Source organism: Hippocampus guttulatus, chromosome 11 (genome assembly GCF_054856545.1).
Source record: "Hippocampus guttulatus isolate MCC_2025c chromosome 11, RoL_Hgut_1.0, whole genome shotgun sequence".
NCBI lineage: Eukaryota > Metazoa > Chordata > Actinopteri > Syngnathiformes > Syngnathidae > Hippocampus > Hippocampus guttulatus.
Genome location: NC_141271.1, coordinates 17424958 through 17444688, shown reverse-complemented (window position 1 = coordinate 17444688; position 19731 = coordinate 17424958). Strand labels below are relative to the sequence as shown.

At 45.4% G+C, this 19731-nt stretch overlaps 2 protein-coding genes across 3 annotated transcripts; both read left to right on the top strand.

Moving 5' to 3' along the window:
* The first annotated feature begins 279 nt into the window (after window positions 1-279).
* On the top strand, window positions 280-3005 carry cybrd1 (cytochrome b reductase 1). Its single transcript, XM_086124592.1, has 4 exons — window positions 280-557; window positions 1926-2134; window positions 2202-2356; window positions 2464-3005. The coding sequence occupies exons 1-4, from the start codon at window positions 371-373 to the stop codon at window positions 2741-2743; spliced, it is 831 nt and encodes a 276-aa protein (XP_085980718.1). The 5' UTR covers window positions 280-370; the 3' UTR covers window positions 2744-3005.
* Window positions 3006-3906: 901 nt separating this feature from the next.
* Window positions 3907-19654, top strand: LOC147198409 (dynein, cytoplasmic 1, intermediate chain 2a-like). Of its 2 annotated transcripts, XM_086123075.1 has the most exons (17): window positions 3907-3999; window positions 4954-5071; window positions 5715-5829; window positions 6062-6149; window positions 7259-7318; window positions 7573-7688; window positions 13318-13410; window positions 13773-13935; window positions 14036-14135; window positions 15640-15765; window positions 15915-16061; window positions 16149-16262; window positions 16673-16806; window positions 17662-17806; window positions 18182-18322; window positions 18485-18610; window positions 19009-19654. In XM_086123075.1, exons 2-17 carry the CDS (start codon window positions 4964-4966, stop codon window positions 19120-19122), a joined length of 1890 nt encoding a protein of 629 aa, XP_085979201.1. In that variant the 5' UTR covers window positions 3907-3999; window positions 4954-4963; the 3' UTR covers window positions 19123-19654. The 2 variants fall into 2 exon arrangements, with proteins under 2 accessions (XP_085979201.1, XP_085979202.1); XM_086123076.1 differs by lacking the exon at window positions 7259-7318.
* The last annotated feature ends 77 nt before the right edge of the window (window positions 19655-19731 follow it).

The window sequence follows — 19731 nt, the reverse complement described above, 5'->3', positions numbered from 1 at the left end:
TGGACCCCCGTTTCAGAACGCTTACTTTTCCACTTGTAATGTGGAACAATTTATTGAACTCTTTTAACAAGTGTTACCCCAAACTCGAGCAGAGTTCTTGATAATTGAAGAATGACAAGAACATTGTTTTATGCTGCAGTTTTGTTTTTAAAGAGAGTTGTGTCATAACTAAGTGGCAGAATGGGTTACGGAATGGGATACACAAAGTAAATAGAGCGAGTTTTGTAAGCTGCAAAGTTACAAAACGCCCCTCCTCTGAGAATTTTGCGTAGCTGTGTGTCACGTGATCTCGAGTCTGTCCACAACAGACTGGAACCCTTCATCGCCGTCTTCCCTTGGACCAGACCTGCTACAGAGATACGAAAGCACGATGGAGAACTACAAACAGTTTCTGGTCACCTTGTCGTCCGCCGGTGTTGTGGGTGTGATCGCTATCATTTTCGTGTTAAGATGGGTCCTTTACTATCAACGGGGTCTGGCGTGGGACGGAGGACTGGCGGAATTCAACTGGCATCCGGTGTTGAACGTGTGCGGGTTTATCATCCTGCAGGGTCTGGGTGAGTTGGGTGGGAGTTTTCCTTTTTTTTTTTTAAACTTCTCTGGGCAGCTTCATGTTATGACACAAGTCATACTGTCGTGGATGATCAACTTTAAGTTTTGAGCACGCAAGTCATCGCGCGTGCAGCGCTGCGATGTTTTCGAACGTGTTTGTGGACGAAACGCTGAAATGATCGCGTCGGCTCAATACTACGCGATAACCTTCACTTTCGATTGAGCGCAGTGTTTCGTCAGAACGTGAAACGTCATGCAATTTGAAATACTGCAGTTCTTAACTCTCTTTTCAAGTTGGCCTGGAGATGAGAGATAATTATATTTGAGCAGAACTCACTGATAAATGCAACAGGGTTAATCTGCTAATGTTGTATTTTTTTCTCCCCAATATAAGAGCAAATAAATACCTTTGCAAAGATGATACAGTGTTTTGTTCTCCATTAAAAAGGCTTACGATTGCCTAAAAATTCCACAAGATGGTGGCAGAGAACTAAATGAGGTTCCTCAAATTACTTGAACATAGCTCCTTGGCACCAAGATACCACAAGAATATTTTTATATATGACAGCTCTTTGGCCAAACATAAAAACAGCGACGAGGTGCCTGTAATAGTCTTTCCGTTTTTACATGCTAAATTGACAATATGGGTGGGCTGAACGATATGATCTTAAAATTAAATCAGTTTTTCCCCCTTAGCTGTCTAATTTCTGATTTCTGTTTCACCTATTTAATTAAAGAAAAATACCATTACAATGCCATTATTCAAAGCAGGTTTTCTCTTTTGTTTCTTTTTCCCATCATTATCGTCCATCAACTTACACAGAAATTTGCAGACTGTTTTTCCCCACTGATATCAAGATAAGATAAGATAAGATAAGATATCATTTATTAGTCTCACACTGGGGAAATGTACAGCCTCCAGCAGCAAGAATGTAGGCAGAAAGAAGAAGAAAAAAACAAACCTTTTCAGGTTTATGTCTCGCTTACATCGAGTTACACAGAAATAAAAGAAATGTATAGACATTTTACACATCATGAGAACACGAGTGCGTCTCCTTGAAAAGAAAATCCCTTCTGTCAATATGTACCCTATGCACATGTGACCCTGAACTAATCAACATTCCGAATGTTCAACAAATGCTAACATATGCCGTCAAACTGGATGGCTCTACTTGTCAATACTCTGTCTTGTCAAAGAGTAAGCAGCGCCTTTTACACAAAATATTTGCATCTTGGAAGCACCTACCTCGGGTCAAAACTTTACATGTCATACATAACTGCATCTGCAATACAAACAGATCCTTTTTTTTTTGTTCTTTTATATGAATAAATATGAAACACTTTGATCAAATGACAATCATTCTCTCTTCCAGCCATCATCGTGTACAGACTCCCATGGAGCTGGAAGTACAGCAAACTTACCATGAAATTTATCCACGCAAGCTTGAACTTGGTGGCCTTCATTTTTGCTGTTGTTGCTACAGTGGCGGTTTTTGACTATCACAACGCTGCCAAAATCCCCAATATGTACAGTCTGCACAGCTGGGTGGGCCTGGCAGCTGTAATACTCTATTGTCTCCAGGTGTGTATTTTTTTTTAATTTCATTTTTTTTGTATGATTAAAACATGGATATGTTTTTTTTATGCAGCTGGTTCTCGGGGTCAGCCTGTATTTGCTGCCATTTGCGCCCATGTCCTGGAGAGCAGCCCTTATGCCCGTTCATGTCTACAGTGGCCTATTCATCTTCACCTCCGTTATAGCAGCGGCACTCATGGGTATCACTGAGAAACTTATATTTGCCCTGTAAGTACCACAAAAAAAAACAGGTTTACTAAGGTATTTAAAATCACAATTAATTTGTATAAGGTGTGCATAAACAAGTCTAATTTTGTTTTATTTTCTCCTCCTAGAACCAACCCAAAATATAAGGATTCGCCCCCTGAGGCAATATTTGTCAACGTTCTGGGACTCCTTCTCGTGCTTTTTGGAGGACTAATCCTTTGGATTGCCACTCGACAGTCTTGGAAACGGCCGAGTGACCAGACCTTGCATACTCTGCATTCCAACGGGGGCGGTGAGGATGACACAAAAGTGGGTCCGGCCCTGTCTCAACTCTCAGATGGAGCAGAGGGTGACGGCTTTGGGGAGGTCCGCAGGAGGAATAATGCATTTGATGATCAGGTCAACTGAATTTCAATATAAAGTGGAATTTAGAATGAATGTACACTCCTTTTTTTTACCGCTCACATATGCTGGATTTCTTTCTTATTTGATATCTATGTTTCATATTTTTCTTATATATGGTAGATGTTGCAATACGATCTGATTGTATGTAAACAGGATTCACATGTACCGATAATCAACCAACTCCTCTAATTCTCCTGCATTTTTCTGTGTTGAAATTATTCAGATACTATGATACATATTTACAATAAATATGTGCGGATTCTGATTTGGCTCTCTCTCATGACTGTGGAATAGAACTCACTGGATTGTCACAGGTCTTTTTCTAAAGTTGTCAAGCAAGTACAAAGTCCTGAGTCATATCTTTTTTTACCCCTCCTCGCCTTTTCAACTCTCTACATAACATGTGCCCAGTCCGGGCCAACAACGAGGCACTCTAAAGCCACCGCGCCAGAAGACTTTCCGAAAAGAATAAAACATTTTTTTGCTATATCACTGTATAACAACTGGTGCAAACGAAGGTGCTCAAGTTCTTATAAAGTGGGGGAGAGGCAATTTACGCCGAACCACAAGTGCAACACTTGGTCACGTTTTAACCAGCTAAAAATAATCACAACTGAAATGGTGAAAAACAGTCAAACCATATATGGTCATAAATGAGTACCTCATAACTTTCTTTGCACGTTTCTATTACATGTATAGTGTAAATTGCAAAATTGTGAATTCCCCATAAGATTAGTAAATATAGTATGTATACTTTTTTTGTTTTATCTTATTCAAAAATGTCTTATTTGCTTGATTGTAACCAATAAAATATTTATTCAACATATATTGTCTTTCCATAATGGAACAGTTTTACCTCATTTTATTAAGTAATTAATGGTAAATGAATTCAAAATAAAACTGAATTCGATATTTTATTATGAAATTGAACTATTCGTCACATTTCACAATTACATTTGAAGCATTTCTAATCCTCAATAACCTGGCCCAGCTATCACTGTTGGGTACAAAGGTTTGCCCATCCCTGATCTACACCAACTGAAAATTATATTATTATTGATGTAGTATGTAATCGGGGTATGAGCAGTTAATCTTTTACTTTTTAGTCGCACTGCACGAACATTATGAATTCCGCAAACTGCACCCTACAACGCCAAACGCTTAATTTGTCCCTTCGCGGGAGCCGTACTTGGATGCAAGCTGATTTGTTTTGACTTTTTTGCTAAAAGACTCCCTCCCGGCCCGAAACCGAATTAAAGGTTTGATTGCTAACAGACATTCTGACCGCGTTGTAGATGCACACGCCTTTTATACTTAGGTTATTTACATAGTTTGATTAGGCTAGGGGGCTTCATTTGAACTGTTAGCGCATGATCGCCCTGCGGACCTAGCTCGCTGTCGTAGTTAACCCGCTACTTGATTAGTCCACCGCTTCATCCAACTACATATTAATGGATCGGTTGCTTAAGAAATATTATTTAAATAACAAACTTCTATCTTCACACTTGTTTGTATACATTCTGTGTTATAGCACGCGTTGCGTATACTGCTAAATGACAGCTCATCAGCTTGTTTTAGCACGGAAGGCTAACAGTAGTCGAGACAATTCAAGCTGAAACCGACATGAAGCGAATCTCTCGTTTGAAGACGTGATGGAAGTTATGGTTTTAACAAGTAAAAATGCGAATATCTAGTGCATCAAGTGAAAAAAAACTGTAGTCTTGTTTGACAGGGACGCTAAGAGGGGGCAAATTGTGGCGATCCGATTGTACAGGGTGGGGCTTGAATCATCGATCATGTTATTTGGGCTCTAGTTTTGTGTCCGATCGACACAGAAATAAATTCGGGGACTGTAAATTTATTAGGAGTCTGTGCAATAAAATCCTGTAAGAACTGAATAAAATAATCTGCCTTTTCAAAATAAAACACATTAGGAGTCACCAGTTGAGCGTTGAGTTTGTTGGTACTATTGTTCTTATTTCACACATTGGTAAACTTCTGTCCTATACCACTGCAAACATAACACAACGATGAAACATTGCAATCTTAATTGATCGAAAGTGTACTCTATCTTTGTATGATTTAAAGTCATTGTGTAGCTGCTCATGACAAATATGTTCCCACCGAGTATGATTGTGCTGCTACTATTCAGTGTTCACTCAGCATTTTTGTGTTGTGCTAAAAACGAAATGCACGTTTTCCCTCTTATGCAGCTGCAGCATCATGTCTGACAAAAGTGAACTAAAAGCGGAGCTTGAGAGGAAGAAGCAACGCTTGGCCCAAATCAGAGAGGAAAAGAAAAGGAAGGAGGAGGAACGCAAGAAGAAGGAGGTATCCTTCAACTTTGACTGCATTTTATGGATTCAAAATAGATGGCTCGTTGTCAGCAAAGAACAAGTCTTGTTTGTTCTTGTGAGAACACCCAGCAGTAGGGGACTAAACAGACACTGACACTATAATCTCATATATCTTGATGTGAATGCACTCTTGCACATGTGACCGTAGCCATGAGAACAGCATTTACACATTTGTTTGTATGTCGGAAAAAAAAAGGTAAAGTATAAATTACCAAATTGCATTTGCCTTCTTTGCCATGATACAGTATAACATTAATCTTGTGTTCCAACTGCCTCCTTTTTTTTTTTTTTTTTAGATTTTTTTCCCTCCAAGTTGCGTAGAGGACAGTAAATACATAATGAACGGGTTTGTTGATGGCGCATTGCTCTGTGCTCAGTCAAGTGTGAAAAGCAAAATATTCTGGAGACTCTGAGACTCCCTACAGGGCAAGGAGATATTTACCCCTTCATCTCCAGACAGCAAATTGTCCTTGTGCAAAGTCACGGACACATCGCAAAACAGATACAGTTTTTATTTTATTTTTTGTATATTATTTGACGGATACCAACAAATAGTACATTTTACATCATATTCCCTGGAATTAGTCACATGTCAATTTTCTGTCATGACAAAACAGGCCGATCAACTGAAAGATACGGCCATTCACCATGAAGAGTCTGACTTGGAGAAGAAGCGATATGAAGCTGATGCCCTGCTACAAAGTTTTGGCATAGCCTCTGATGTTTCTGTTGGTAGGTGGCTTTTCTATAATTGTCTTTACTCCGGAGGAATTTTTTAATGCCGTTCAGTTTTACACACTGTTGCATTCTGGTGTTAAACAAATGAACACTTGACTGCACAGCAAATCCCAGGAGTGCCGCCCAGTTAGGGCAGTATTCGGAAACAAGTCCAAAAAAAAATCAATTCAAGTTGTGTGCTGATCTTTTGATTGAAATGTCTTCCTGGATTTGTTTCTCTCTGTAGTCCCCGCTCCCACGTCTCCAACTACCAAATCGGCAGACACCTTAAGCGAGACCGGAAGTCAGGACTCGGACGGAGCTGTGGGACCAAGGTACATCAACGTGCACGCAGTTCGTACCCTCCCTGCAGTACAAAACGATACAATAGTAGGAGCGATGCCGCGAATTACAGCGATAGATGAGAAGTTTGTTCCAGCTTGTTCTTTTGATTTATGCGCCGTTGATTTCGAGTGATCCGGAATTACCAATAAAACGACGGGCTGTTGTGATGCCTGGGGGACTTCTTAACCCCCAATTAGTGCGCCTTCCCTTGGCTGAAATTCAAGCTACCTCCAATGTCCCATCAGGCCCAGAGAGCGGTCCCGCCCCCGGGCCCCCTCCACGCGTTGACTCATTTCCCTCACCGGCATGGCCATTTCCTACACACATGGAGGTCCTGTTTTCTCCCTGAGGCACGGCACTCTACTTGGCCCCCTTGCCTTTTCTGCGCAACTCTCTGAGCCTTTGGTGTGACACAATCTTGGCTGCACATTAACACCTTGGGTCACGCACATTCAGTGCTTTTCTTATGCGTTTGTTTTTTTAAACCGGATGCCCCCAGCGTGCGCGCGCGGTGGGTGGATTCACATCTCAATGTCAGTCAGTGAAGAAATCTAATTGGAATTTTCAAGCAAAATTAATATGTTCAGATTACAACCCGGCCCACTCCCCAAACCCCAACACTTGTTCAGGAAAATAAGTCTTTACTTGGCAACGCGGCCACAGGCAGTTTTCCCATCGAATCAGCTTTTCTGCTAAAAAAAAAGATACTTTCACACATTTTCTTGATGTTGTGTTATTTTTTTTTTATTCTCAAAGAAAAATACTGGCGCACAAAAGAAGCATAACCTCTTGAGTGGGGATCATTTCTTGCATGATGTCAAGTCTGTGTTATTGAAAGTTGATCTTTGTGTCGACTGGTTTGTACTGGGAGCTCATCTTATTTTCTCAATCCAGGCAATTTATTTTCAGTGACCTCATTCTTGCAATATTTAGAATTGACTCCCTTTTTGAAAATTTTTTTTTAATTTTCAGTGTGCCCCTTATCCTGCCTTGTAAACGTGCATGTTGTGCACCCACGATGCTAACTTTCTTTCCTCTCCTGGCTTGTGCTGGCCTTTGTCTTCGACTAATGTCGCCTTGTTGCTGTGACACTAACCAGGACTCTGCACTGGGACTCTGACCCGTCCACTCTCCAACTTCACTCTGACTCTCAGCTGGGGTACTGGACACTCTCTTCTCTCCTTTCCTGGTCATTTTCCCTTCTCTCAATCTATGGCATGATTACTTGTCATGACTCAATTTATCAATAAATTGCATTTTGCATGCACGCGAGCTCCGATGCATTTTAACGTTGGCTTTAAAAGTAATCGGAGACTCTTGCGATTCCATGCGAGACTTCTCCGGTATGGAGGTGAGATCGTTTGTTGTTATTCTGGCTTGTGTGGGGTTTTAAGTGGCTTTTTTTGTTTTTAGGCGGGGCGCTTCGAAACTTGGAATGGCCAAAGTCACTCAGGTGGACTTCCCTCCACGCGAGACGGTGTCTTATACAAAAGAGACCCAGACACCTGTCATGACGCAGCAAAAAGAAGGTAATGTGCCAAGGTAGACCGTTTCAGCAACCTTTTAAGGTGGAAACAATGTGAGAAACCTGTCTAAGTGATCGGAAAACTAATTGAGAACATTAAAAAAAAAAAAAAAAAAAGCAAAAAAGATTAGGATGCATGCTGAGACCGAATCCTGCAAAAATGTGCCCATACTATGACACTGAGACCAGTTTACTTGCGGAACATATACCGAACACTATGACTGTTAATCTCAAATAATTTTAGTCCCAAATATCCATCCATCCATTTTCCGAACCGCTTGATCCTCACTAGGGTCGCGGGGGGTGCTGGAGCCTATCCCAGCCGTCTTCGGGCAGTAGGCGGGGGACACCCTGAATCAGTTGCCAGCCAATCGCAGGGCACACAGAGACGAACAACCATCCACGCCCACACTCACACCTAGGGACAATTTAGAGCGTCCAATCAGCCTGCCATGCATGTTTTTGGAATGTGGGAGGAAACCGGAGCACCCGGAGAAAACCCACGCAGGCCCGGGGAGAACATGCAAACTCCACACAGGGAGGCCGGAGCTGGAATCGAACCCGGTACCTCTGCACTGTGAAGCCGACGTGCTAACCACTGGACTACCGGGCCGCCCTAGTCCCAAATAATCCATGGGATTTGTGTTTATTTGATGAGGAAAGGGCATCTCGGGTGTCAAATGAGTGCACGTGTGTTCCAGAAGTGATGGTGAGCGAGCACTAAGATGAAAGTAAAGTGGGGGGGGGGATGAGGTCAGGAAACACTAGACGTCGGCGCAGAGGTTCCACTCCTCAAAAGCCAAGATGGCGCACTGCATCAAAGTCGGCTTCGGTTTAATTAATGAGCGGGATGTGAAAAGGAGCAGTAAGATTGATCAGGAAGATAAGAAGGACGGAGCATGCAATTGTTCACTGCCTCCGAAATCCTTTTCATCCTGCGACTTTTTGGGAATTCTCTCGTCTCCGCACGTTGACCACCACATTCGATTAAAATATGCTCTTGAGTGCGATTCATAATGGCAGATAGTGGAAAGTATGCCCCGTTGAATTCTGGATTTTCCTGCCCCGCCCCTTTCGTCCGCTCCAAGAGGTGTCCAAACTACCCACGGGTCTTTGAAATTCACCGTCTCACGCAAGTCTGTCATTATGGCTGTCCGCTTGATTCACTTGCATCATTGAACACATCCTTTTCGGCATCCTTGAAAGCCCGGTTCGGATTTTAAATAGCGTACACATCATCTAGCGCTGTCGGGTCAAGTGTTATGTGAGAAAACTCCGCGGTGACCCAGCGAGAGGGGAAAAAGACAAAATTGTTAGCTGTATTCCCCCCCCCCCAAGCATAACTATTGAAGGATTCAAATGGCTCTTTACTCCGGACTCTTTACGGGTACTGTAAAATATTGTTAAACAACGTTGCGTTCTACCAGCTGTTCAGTGTGAAAGCTGCTTCGCCCCGCAACCACCATGTAATCATTTCATCAACTCCTTTGCTTCGCTGTCTTCTCTCTCCTCCGCGCGCAACAAAACACATTCGGTGACACTGCGTTTTCACGCCGTCGCCTCCCGAGGCCTGCCCGCATCCACCTCGCCGCTTGCTCACTCGCTCCCCTCTGCGCCTTTCGATGTGCAGTGTAGCGTCAGGCCTGTTTTCTGATTGAGCGATTTAGCACCTCGTCAAAATGAGGAGACGTGACATGGCGGCACTCTCAAGGTCAGCGGGCGGCGGCGGCGGCGGCGTTTGAGGGAGCGTACGCGGAGAATTCCCGCTGTCTTTGTGCGAGCCGGCGCAATTTTTCCATTGAAATGTCACCGGAGCGACTGTCGAGCGAGCGTTTGCATACGTTGTGTCGCGGTGGCCAGACGATCCCTCCGCAAAGCTAATGTGAATTCAGGGATGTATTTTTTATTTTTTTCTAAATACATTAACTCATTCACTCCCAAAGACGTTTTTAAACGTCTTTTCAGACCTGGTCTAGAATTGGCTGGTACTGAATGAGTTAAACACGCTTGAAGAAAAGTGCTAAAAACAAACCTTTATAGATATCGGCAGTTAACCGACGCACTTGTGATGTTTGGCTCGCAAGTGAGCTATGCGTACACCTAGATGATGTCCATTGGTGTGGGCCCTTTAGAGCACCCCGTTGTTGTCCATGAGTGCGTGCAAGAGAGAGAAAGGCAAAAAAAGAGTGAGGGAAAACTTTTTTTTTTTCTTTCCTGGGCGGGAAGTTCATCATGACAGCCATTGTGTGGATGGAAGTTTTGACACTTTAGAGCGCCCCGTTGTTGCAGCGTGGAAATCCCCCCCCTCCCCCCGACAATCACCGAAGCTTTGAAGCGGATATATTTTGCCGACAAAATGCCATCTAAAAGACCATGGGGGGGGGTTTCCAAATTTCGTAAGAGGTTTTGTATTTATCTGACAGTTGAGCGGGGCGTGGCTTCAGCGCCATTTGCCGACACGCCCACAGGCTTCCGCGGTCGAAGGGAGAAAACGGCGTGACTTTCCGCTGTTTTGTAACCTAATTTCCGATAGACTAGTCGGGAATTTTTCGAATCGATGACATTTTCGCAGGGTCGTCAACAACACTTTTCTCTGCGGTGTGTCAAAATCACAAGACATATATTTGAATATGTTAAACGCGGGCTGCTTCATCTCTCGGCCCATTTAAGAAATTGACAAATGACTCCCTGCAGGTTGGTAAATCTCTTTGATGGCGTTCCCAGAGTTGTTTTTCTAGGTGCCGGCGTTCCCCAGAGCGCACTCGTGGTTTACAATGAGCAGAATCGGGATCCACTCTTAAACAAGAGGCTGTAATTACGGACGCCGATGTATTGCCGGAGTTTGAGGTGGGAATGGGGCGGCGGTGCGGACTGGCCGCTCTGCTGCAGAGCCACAAAAGGCTGCAGCGGGTTTCGTCAATCCCTCGTATTTAATGGAAGGGGATTGTTTTAATCACCGCCGATTCAGAGCAAGGTCACAACTTGAAATCACAAAAGCCCTTTGTGGCCTTCTGCTCTGAAGTGCCACTTTGGAGTTGAGTTGGCTTTTATGCACTTAAATGTTTAAATGCCTATTGTATGACGAGACGTGGGCAGGCACTCGCGCCGGAATACGGTTATGATTGACTGATCAGTGGTGCGCCCTCATGGTCCTTGCGGCCGCGCGTGAGCACTTTTTTTTTTTCAATTAACATGCTTCATATTAGCAAAAGTCTTGGGATGTGCTCCAGTTAGGGGCGCTTACTTGGCCCTGAATTCAATTTTGGCTTCCAGCTTTGAAGGGCGAGTCCAGCGGAAACCTTTTTTTTTAATATAATTATGATTATTACTGTTTATTTTTCCTTCCAATTAAGACACGCAAGAATCAATTTGCTTTTTGAACAGCTAAGCTTCATGTTTTTCTTCCATTGGCAGTGTGTCCCAATACATTTGCACACATTGTGTACCTCTGTTAAAACCCCTCAGTCGGTTTGTCACGATAAACGCTTTCTTTTTTTTTATTGTAAATCCAAATATCAATACCAGACCCGCTGCCCGTTTTCTCTTGTGAAATTTGCAGCGGCCGTGTACCATTTTGAAAGAATGAATCACCGTTTAGTCAAATGAAAGAAAGTAGTCTTCAAAGCCTCTTATTTCTGGAAACGAGAAATGATCTTCCCCTACTGTGTGCCTCGGTGATTATCCCGGATGGCAAAGGTTGCAAAGTAAAAAAAAAAAAAGCAGCCTGTGGCCTTTGCAAAGTGGTTTGCATGTACCGCTTTCAGACTTTTGTGCCGCCTGGACTCCGAGAAGAGGAAGACACCTGCGGCTCAGGGCAAAGGCCGTTTCGTTGTATTCTTGAACGTCACTGGCCGTGTTTGCCTTCATATGTTGTACAAGGGGGTAAGACTAGTCATTACCGCCCCCCCCCCCTTCCCCCCCGCAACTCAAAGCCCAGCTTTGTGCTTGCTCCCTCAAAAGCTTTACTTATTTTATAATTTCTTAAGTGGTGCAAAAGCCATAATAGCCCCTCCCGCCCGCCCACCCCCCCCCCTTTTTTTTTTTTAGAGAAGATGTCAGTATATACGACATCGACGATGTGGGTGAATTCTGTTCAATGTAAACCCCCCCCCCCTCCCTGCCTTCATCTCCCGCTTTTCATCGCCACCCACCTTGGCCAGGCGCCACGTCCTCCCCGACGCGTCTCCCCAGCAGGGTCACCCGGATCACTAGCTTTTCTCCAAATGGCCATTTTGGCTGGCAGGTGCATTATATCCTTATTTTCAGATTGTCTCTCGGCTCCCAATGCCCGGCAGGTTGATTGCTCCGGCTGCCTCACCAAAGCGACGTGGGGTGATTTGGGGGGGGGGGGGGTGGGCTGACGAGTGCGGCCGGGTCCGGCTGAAAGACGTTGATTACTGTTTTCCTTGAAGCCTGATTGAGGCCCTCCAAAGAAAAGATTTTCACTTTCTCCCCGCTTGCTGCGAAAGCGTATGGCCGTACATTGAAATGGCACGTGTTTTCCAACCAATAAACTCATCAGCGTGCTCCATAAATGTTCTTCCCTCCAGCCGAAAAGGGGATCAATCACTTCATGGCCAAAGTGACAGATGACATTATCATTTAGATTATCTCGGCGAGAAGGAAATTCTGCCATGCGGTGCTGTCGTCTTACATTAGCCGCAAGACCGAGATAAATCCTCGCATGAACCAGACGTGTTTTTTTTTTTTCCTTTGCTTACTGCTATTTTTTTTTTCTTTCTTCGCATCCAAACGATGGGCTGTCGCCCGTCTCAAAGAGATGCGCTTTGAAAGAACCTTCCGCCCGCTTTGAGGTACAACCACTGTGCAGTTTGCCAGCTGGTCCGGCTCGTAGTTTGTTGTACATTATCTGAGCTTCAATAGAAGTTTCCCGACCTCCCGCTTGGACGGTAATTACACGGGGCTTGCCCTTCAGGGGCGGGAGTGGGGGGTGGGGGGGGGGGGGGATGCTTGTCTCGGAGCAACCGAGCGGAAAACCTCTGTGCCCATCCCCATGCCACCTCTGAAGAGCACGAGACAATCCCCGGCAATCGCCATCTGCCTTTTGCGACCATGCCGTCGTCATCTGGCCGGACCAATGAGATGGACCCCCGCCGCACCTGTTCGGCCCCCTCTTGCCCCGTTGCCTTTAGAAGGGGGCCAACTCGCCCCGTCGGACACAGAGCGAGCCGCTACACTGACAACTCGGGCTCGCCTTTGAATGGCTCGAGTCTCATTAACAGGGGAAGGGGGGGGGAGCGACCCCCGCCGAGCTGTGCCCGTTGAACACAAATGACAAGCTCCCCGCGTCCCTTTTTGAAAGGCGACGTCGAGCTTGACAAACCTAACAAACGCAAGGCAGAGATACAAAATCAGATACAAAAGTCTTTTGCCGCGGCCATTATCACCCAAAGAAGCTTTTTTTTTTTAATTGAAAAAAGTGAATGGGGGGAGGATGTGGAAGACAGGTGAAAATAGGTGTCAGACTTTGTCCCTTCTTTAGAGGCCCCACAGTGTTTGTATATCATCGGGGCCCACGTTCTTATTATAAAACATAAGCGGCATATGATGACACCGCTTTCATAAATCAAGTCTGCGGAAACGGCGTTTAAACTTCACTTTGCGTTCAGCAGATGAGGACGACGACGACGACGAAGAAGTTGCTCCGCCGCAGCCGGTCGTCGAGACTCAGACCGAGAAGCCCGACCTCAAAGAGGAAGATGAAGGTACTCGACGATGAGTGGTGACGCATCGATGAAAGAAAAAAAAAAAAAAGGAGATTTGTCAGTTGTCGCATCTTTGTAGTTCACCCAAATATGAGCTATCCGTTTCATTCGGTGTCGTTCTACCCCGCTGCGAACTGCAGCGACAATAATAAACATTGTTGTATTAATACCGCTTTGGCATTCCCACGGGACATTTATTTATAAATGGTATCTGACGCACGCACGCATTGACTGTTAAGTGCTTCCATCCACTCGTATCGGAATGCAAATTCTTTCGCACGATGTCCATAGAGAAGTCGATTGAAGTTGCTCACTAGGCTATGTTGGCGGCATTCTGATCTTTTGCCGTGTCTCCTGCGCAGTGACCCTCCACGAGCTGACCGAGGAGGAGAAACTGCAGATTTTGCATTCGGAGGACTTTGTGAATTTCTTCGACCACAGCACTCGCATCATCGAGCGGGCTCTGTCGGAGCACGTGGACCTCTTTTTTGACTACAGCGGCCGCGACCTGGAGGAGAAGGAAGGGTAATGGTCTCAACCGCGACAGCTGGCCTGCATTGTTTTTTTTTTCTAAAGTAGGATTTAATGGCATGCCGTGTCGTTGTCTTTTTTTTTTTTTTCACAGCGAAATCCAGGGCGGAATGAAACTTTCACTCAATAGGCAATTCACAGATGAACGCTGGTCCAAGCACCGTGTTGTCACCTGCCTGGATTGGTCACCTCAGGTCTCTTTTGTCACCCTATCACACACACACACACACACACACACCGTATTTTACGCACTATAAGGCGCACCGCCAACAAAAGGCCTATTTTAACCTTTTCAGGGACAGCAGTTACGACAGTGGACAGCTTATCATGTTCCAGGTTCCAGGGTGCATGAAAGAGTTAAAACCGTTTTCCTACATAGGGCGCACCACACCGCCTGATAAGGCGCATAGAATTAAAGCTACAATAGTGGCTGCGGTTGCTTTGTGCATCCACTAGATGGAGCCACGCTAAAGGGAATACTATACAATACAGCTTTATTTACATCGAGCGAGTGCTTCTTAACCTGGGTTCGATCGAACCCGGGGAGTTGGGTGAATCAGTCTCAGGGGTTCGATGGAAGTTAAGACACACCCGACTCATGATATCAATTCGTTATGACACGCCCGCTTGGCCACCACGGACGGCCTGGTTCATTTTGTGCGCAATTTAAAAAATTACACTTCATACTAATTGTGTTGAGTTTTTTTTCAGTTTTCAATAAATGTGTTTTTTTATGTCTTGAATTTGTAAAAAAAATATATATATATATATATATATATATATATATATATATACATATATATATATACTTTTTAATCATATTTTTATTTTTCACGGATGAAGGGTTTGGTGAACGTTCATATGGATACTTTTTTTTTTTAATTGTACAATTGAAACAATGTTAAAACAGAAAAATGCGGTCAAATACGCCAACAGGAACCGAGAACGTAAGAAAACGGAGTCGGTTGTGTCCCAAATCATTTGCCCGTATCGTCCGCGTTTCCTTCCTTTGCCCAAACAGAAGTCGTTCGTTGTGTGTGTGCGAAGCCGCCGCTAATTGGCTGTTGAAACAACTTAACTTTTTCCCCCCAGCCATAATGCTTTATGATTACATAGCTGGAGTTTGACAGGGTTTACTCGGAGCCGCAAAGTCCCTCGGGATCCAGAGTAATGTCCCACCCAAATTGTCACTTAGTCAGAGACCGTAATGATTTGTTTCCTTTGGCGTCCAGAGTTATTTCATGCATGATTCCGCAATGACTTGTGACACTGATTGAACGCCAGCTTTTTGTTCACGCCATTTACCTGCCCAGTGGGAAAATCCATACCCTTCCGATATCGAATTGTGCATCCAAACGCTGCATTTCGCATGATTCAAGGTGACAAAAGATTAATGGTTTGTTTAGACCGGGGCAGGGTTTGATTATGAAAGGGAAAAAAAAAAATTAAATGCTTCCATTTTGAACGATCCTCAGTCAAGCTTCTTCTGGAAGTTAAGTGAATCCACATCCAGGGCTTCTGAAAGCAGGGAGCAAATTCAAGTCGCCATAAATCTGCAGGAAATTAATTCCCTTGAAGGGCTTCAAGAGCACAACTCGGAGTGTTTGTCCGCAAGGGGCCCCCTTCCCGACGACCCCCCCCCCCCCTCCCAGTCTTCCAGCCGCTGTGTCATTTTGACTGATTTCATTCTTGCTTTAGTATCCCGAACTTCTGGTTGCCTCCCACAATAACAACATGGACGCCCCGCACGAGCCGGACGGCGTGGCCTTGGTGTGGAACATGAAGTACAAGAAAACCACACCCGAGTACGTCTTCCACTGCCAGGTACTGACAGCACTTGAATGGCGGCGAAGCTAAAAGCGGCCATTTTTTTCGCACATGATTTGATCTTGCGTTTTCTGCACCCACTAATCATCTTATTTTTTCATATTTTTTTTATTTTATTTTATTTTTTTTGCTCCGCTCTTTGACAGTCCGCCGTCATGTCCGCCACCTTCGCCAAGTTCCACCCCAACGTGGTGGTCGGGGGCACATACTCGGGCCAAATTGTTCTGTGGGACAACAGGAGCAACAAGAGGACCCCGGTGCAGAGGACGCCGCTCTCTGCAGCCGCGCATACGGTAGCTTTTCAAACAAAAGTTCACGCTTTTGCCTCGTTTCACGAGCTGTTTTCTCAAAGTCGTGGCCCCCCCCCCCCCCCCCTCCAGCATCCAGTCTACTGCGTCAACGTGGTTGGCACCCAGAACGCCAACAACCTGATCAGCATTTCCACTGACGGCAAGATGTGCTCCTGGAGCCTGGACATGCTCTCTCAGCCACAGGTACGACCGCGTGGGAGTCGGGTTCCCTGGCAGCCATTTTGAAAGCGAAATTTACTATTTTGGCGGCCATTTTGGAGCATCCATTTTCCGTCGATACAAATCTTTTCCACCAACTTCATCACTTCAGCCTCCACTGCTGCTGCTATTTTCCTCTTTTTTTTATTTGCTCTTATTTATCCTCCAAGCCAGACTTTTTCAAACTTTGGAGGAAATTAACTTGGCTCGCTGTGATTCCATCTCGATTGCCAGGGCCCACACACTGTTAGACTTTAGATTTTTTTTTTAAATAAAGTGTCAGTTGAATTAGAAATAGTGAAGTGATTTTTTTTTCCTTTTTTTTTTTTTTTTTTTAAATGGGTGTGTTTGGCTGAGCGTATGTTGACAAAAGCCTCTCCCCCCCCATCCCACAGGACAGCATGGAGCTGGTGTTCAAGCAGTCCAAAGCCGTCGCCGTCACCTCCATGTCGTTCCCGTTGGGAGACGTCAACAATTTCGTGGTGGGCAGCGAGGACGGCTCCGTCTACATGTCGTGTCGTCATGGAAGGTGCGTCCGTCAGCCGCCTCGGGCTTCCACAAAAATGCAACACTCGAAGAGTCAAATAAACATTGCGGAGCAACGCAAACCCCCCCCCCCCCCCCCCCCGCCGCTTTTTTCGGTTTTTACTCCTGCCGAGTGGCCATGTTTTTCTTCTCCGCCTGTCAGTCGGGCCACATAAAGCTCGTTTGACATTAACAGGGTACACATTATAAAGGAGGAGGTGAATCAGTTTTCCCCTTTTCAACGCCGGCGAACTTCTTTGACAATCTAACCCGCGGCTCATCCAGCGCTGTTGTCGTTAAACAGCCGGATCATCCCCCTCTGCAAATGCGGCTTAAATCCGAGCCCCCCTGCCGAGATGCGTATTAGCCCGAGACCAAATAATTGAAATGTCCTGCAGTAACAGACGGGGGAAGAGCGCCAAGAGGTGGTCGCCGCCGCTCGGCTCGCGGATTCACCTCCGTAATTGGCCCGATCATTTTCCACCTCATTTGCAATCGTATGATACAGTCATTCCGGTTTAATAACGCATAAGCATCACTCACGCTGAGTATTTACCTCTCTGTGTTAATTATCGGAGCTTCGCTTGGATAACGGCTCTGCGGTGCCTCACCGAGGGGGGGGGGGTCGTCGTGGCTTTGGATCGAGGTGGAATGCGTTTAAATACGCCGCCTTGGGTTATTCATACAAATGCGAATTTGTGCAAAAAATACGCTTCCCGGGTCACACCGCCATTATTCGTACGGTCACATGAGACTCAAGCAAAACTAAACGAATCCTGCCGAATCCAATACGTGCATTAAAAAAAAATAAAAAAGTTCAACCGGCATCTTGGTGCATCTCTGTCTGCCTTCTCCACAGCAAAGCGGGCATCAGCGAGATGTTCGAGGGCCACCACGGGCCCATCACGGGCATCCACTGCCACACGGCCGCCGGCCCGCTGGACTTCTCCCACCTCTTCGTCACCTCCTCTTTCGACTGGACCGTCAAACTGTGGAGCACCAAGGTAGAAAATGAATGCGAGGCGGTGTTTACTTCCCTTTTTAATTGAGTCGAGGAACATATTTGAACATCGGAAAAAAATCTCATGACGCACTGACACGCCAAACAAAAATGTCACGCAAGGTAAACATCGCAAAATAACATCGTCTCGATTGGCACATGTTTAGTTTCTCTGTGTTGTGCGTGCCGTGACTCTCTGTTGTATAAGAGCACAATCACTATGTCGGGTAATTGATGTCCCTTTTGACATTTATACGCTCATCTTCCTTTCTCCGTCATCTGCCATCATTAATTTTCTGTTCATTCGCCTTGCAATAACGCGCTAATCACACATCGCAGTCAAACTCGTACCGCACGGGCTTTTGTGTCGCTTTTGCAGAGCAACAAGCCGCTCTACTCGTTCGAGGACAACTCGGACTACGTTTACGATGTCATGTGGTCTCCGACACACCCGGCGCTGTTCGCTTGCGTGGACGGCGTGGGTCACCTGGATCTGTGGAACCTCAACAACGACACGGAGGTGCGACACGTGATCACAAAAAGAGGCTTCGAGCTGTTTGTCCCTCCCACTTGAAGCTGACTGTCAAACTCAAAAGAAAATTGGAACAGAATTGCATGTTGCGTATTGAAAACGGAGACAGACGGGAAAATGCAAACTTTTTTTTTTTTTTTTTGCTGTCAGGTCCCAACCGCCAGCGTGTCCGTGGACGGCAACCCGGCCCTCAATAGGATCCGATGGGCTCCTTCCGGAAGAGAAATCGCTGTGGGAGACTCCGACGGACGAGTCCTGGTGTACGACATTGGAGAGGTAAGTCAGGCTAAATCTTGGCCTGAAGGATTTCATATTTCAGCCTTTGAAGCCAATTGTGGTTTGTTTTCCTGTCGGGGCCGTGTTTAGTCAGGTTGAATTTTTTTGTTTGTTTTAAATTACACGTGTATTGAAATCAACCAAACCACATTGCCTGAAAATGACATTGACATGCTATCAGTTGGCGTCGATTGTTGCGGATCACAAATGGCGGAACAAAATCTCTACACAGATGCAGTACCAAAAGTCATATATTCTTTATCCTCTCTGAAGAATGACGAAGAACGTGAATTTGGCAACACCAGGCTTGCAAAGACCAAAAAACATTTTGTGACGATGAATCGATTGGATGATCTGTAGAATACTCGATTCTGAAGTGGCCGCGCTCTCCTCCCCAGCAAATCGCCGTCCCGCGGAACGACGAATGGAGCCGCTTCGTCCGCACGCTGGCCGAGATCAATGAGAACCGAGATGACGCCGAGGAGCTGGCGGCGCAGCGCTTGGCGGCGTGATGACGCTGCACGGCGCCACTCCGTGTTCAGGGACCAGCGGCGGGCTTGCGAATAAGTTCCTCTGTCAGAAAACGAGTCGGCTCATCCCGACTTTCCCACTCGTCTTTTTGGGACAGGTCAAAACAACAGACACCCCCCCCCCCCCCCAAAAAGTTTTTTTTTTTTCCTTTCCCTTCCCCAACCAGATGCCTTAAATATAAGAATCAAATCCATTTTTATCTTTGGCATGTCAACATCCGCCTTACATGAGCTCTACAAGCCAAATATTTGTTCTGTGCATCGTGTTTCACCTCTTCTTCCATTTTACCGAAGCAATCTCATCTTTCGAATGTAATCATCACGTCCATGTGGCTCAAGGTCTTTCGTCTCACATCTCCACGATCGTCATGTTCAAACTTCCAGACTGTTCGGTATTGTCAGACGTCATGTTTCCCGTGCAGCTCTACAGACCGGAATGTCCTCCATGCATAAAATCATCATCTATGCTGTAAACGCTCAGTGATTCAAAGATGTATAAAACAAGTTCATAATATCCTGACAGTGATTGTTTCTGTCTTGAACAAAAAAAAAAATACAAAGAAAGAAGTTAGCATTTTAAGTTTCTTTTGG

Coding starts and splice junctions, on each gene's coding strand:
- cybrd1 (XM_086124592.1), top strand. CDS start 371: ATGGAGAACTACAAACAGTTTCTGGTCACCTTGTCGTCCGCCGGTGTT. Junction 2,135..2,201: donor TAATACTCTATTGTCTCCAG/GTGTGTATTTTT, acceptor TTTTTTATGCAG/CTGGTTCTCGGGGTCAGCCT. Junction 2,357..2,463: donor GAGAAACTTATATTTGCCCT/GTAAGTACCACA, acceptor TTCTCCTCCTAG/AACCAACCCAAAATATAAGG.
- LOC147198409 (XM_086123075.1), top strand. CDS start 4,964: ATGTCTGACAAAAGTGAACTAAAAGCGGAGCTTGAGAGGAAGAAGCAA. Junction 5,830..6,061: donor AGCCTCTGATGTTTCTGTTG/GTAGGTGGCTTT, acceptor TTCTCTCTGTAG/TCCCCGCTCCCACGTCTCCA. Junction 6,150..7,258: donor GACGGAGCTGTGGGACCAAG/GTACATCAACGT, acceptor GACACTAACCAG/GACTCTGCACTGGGACTCTG.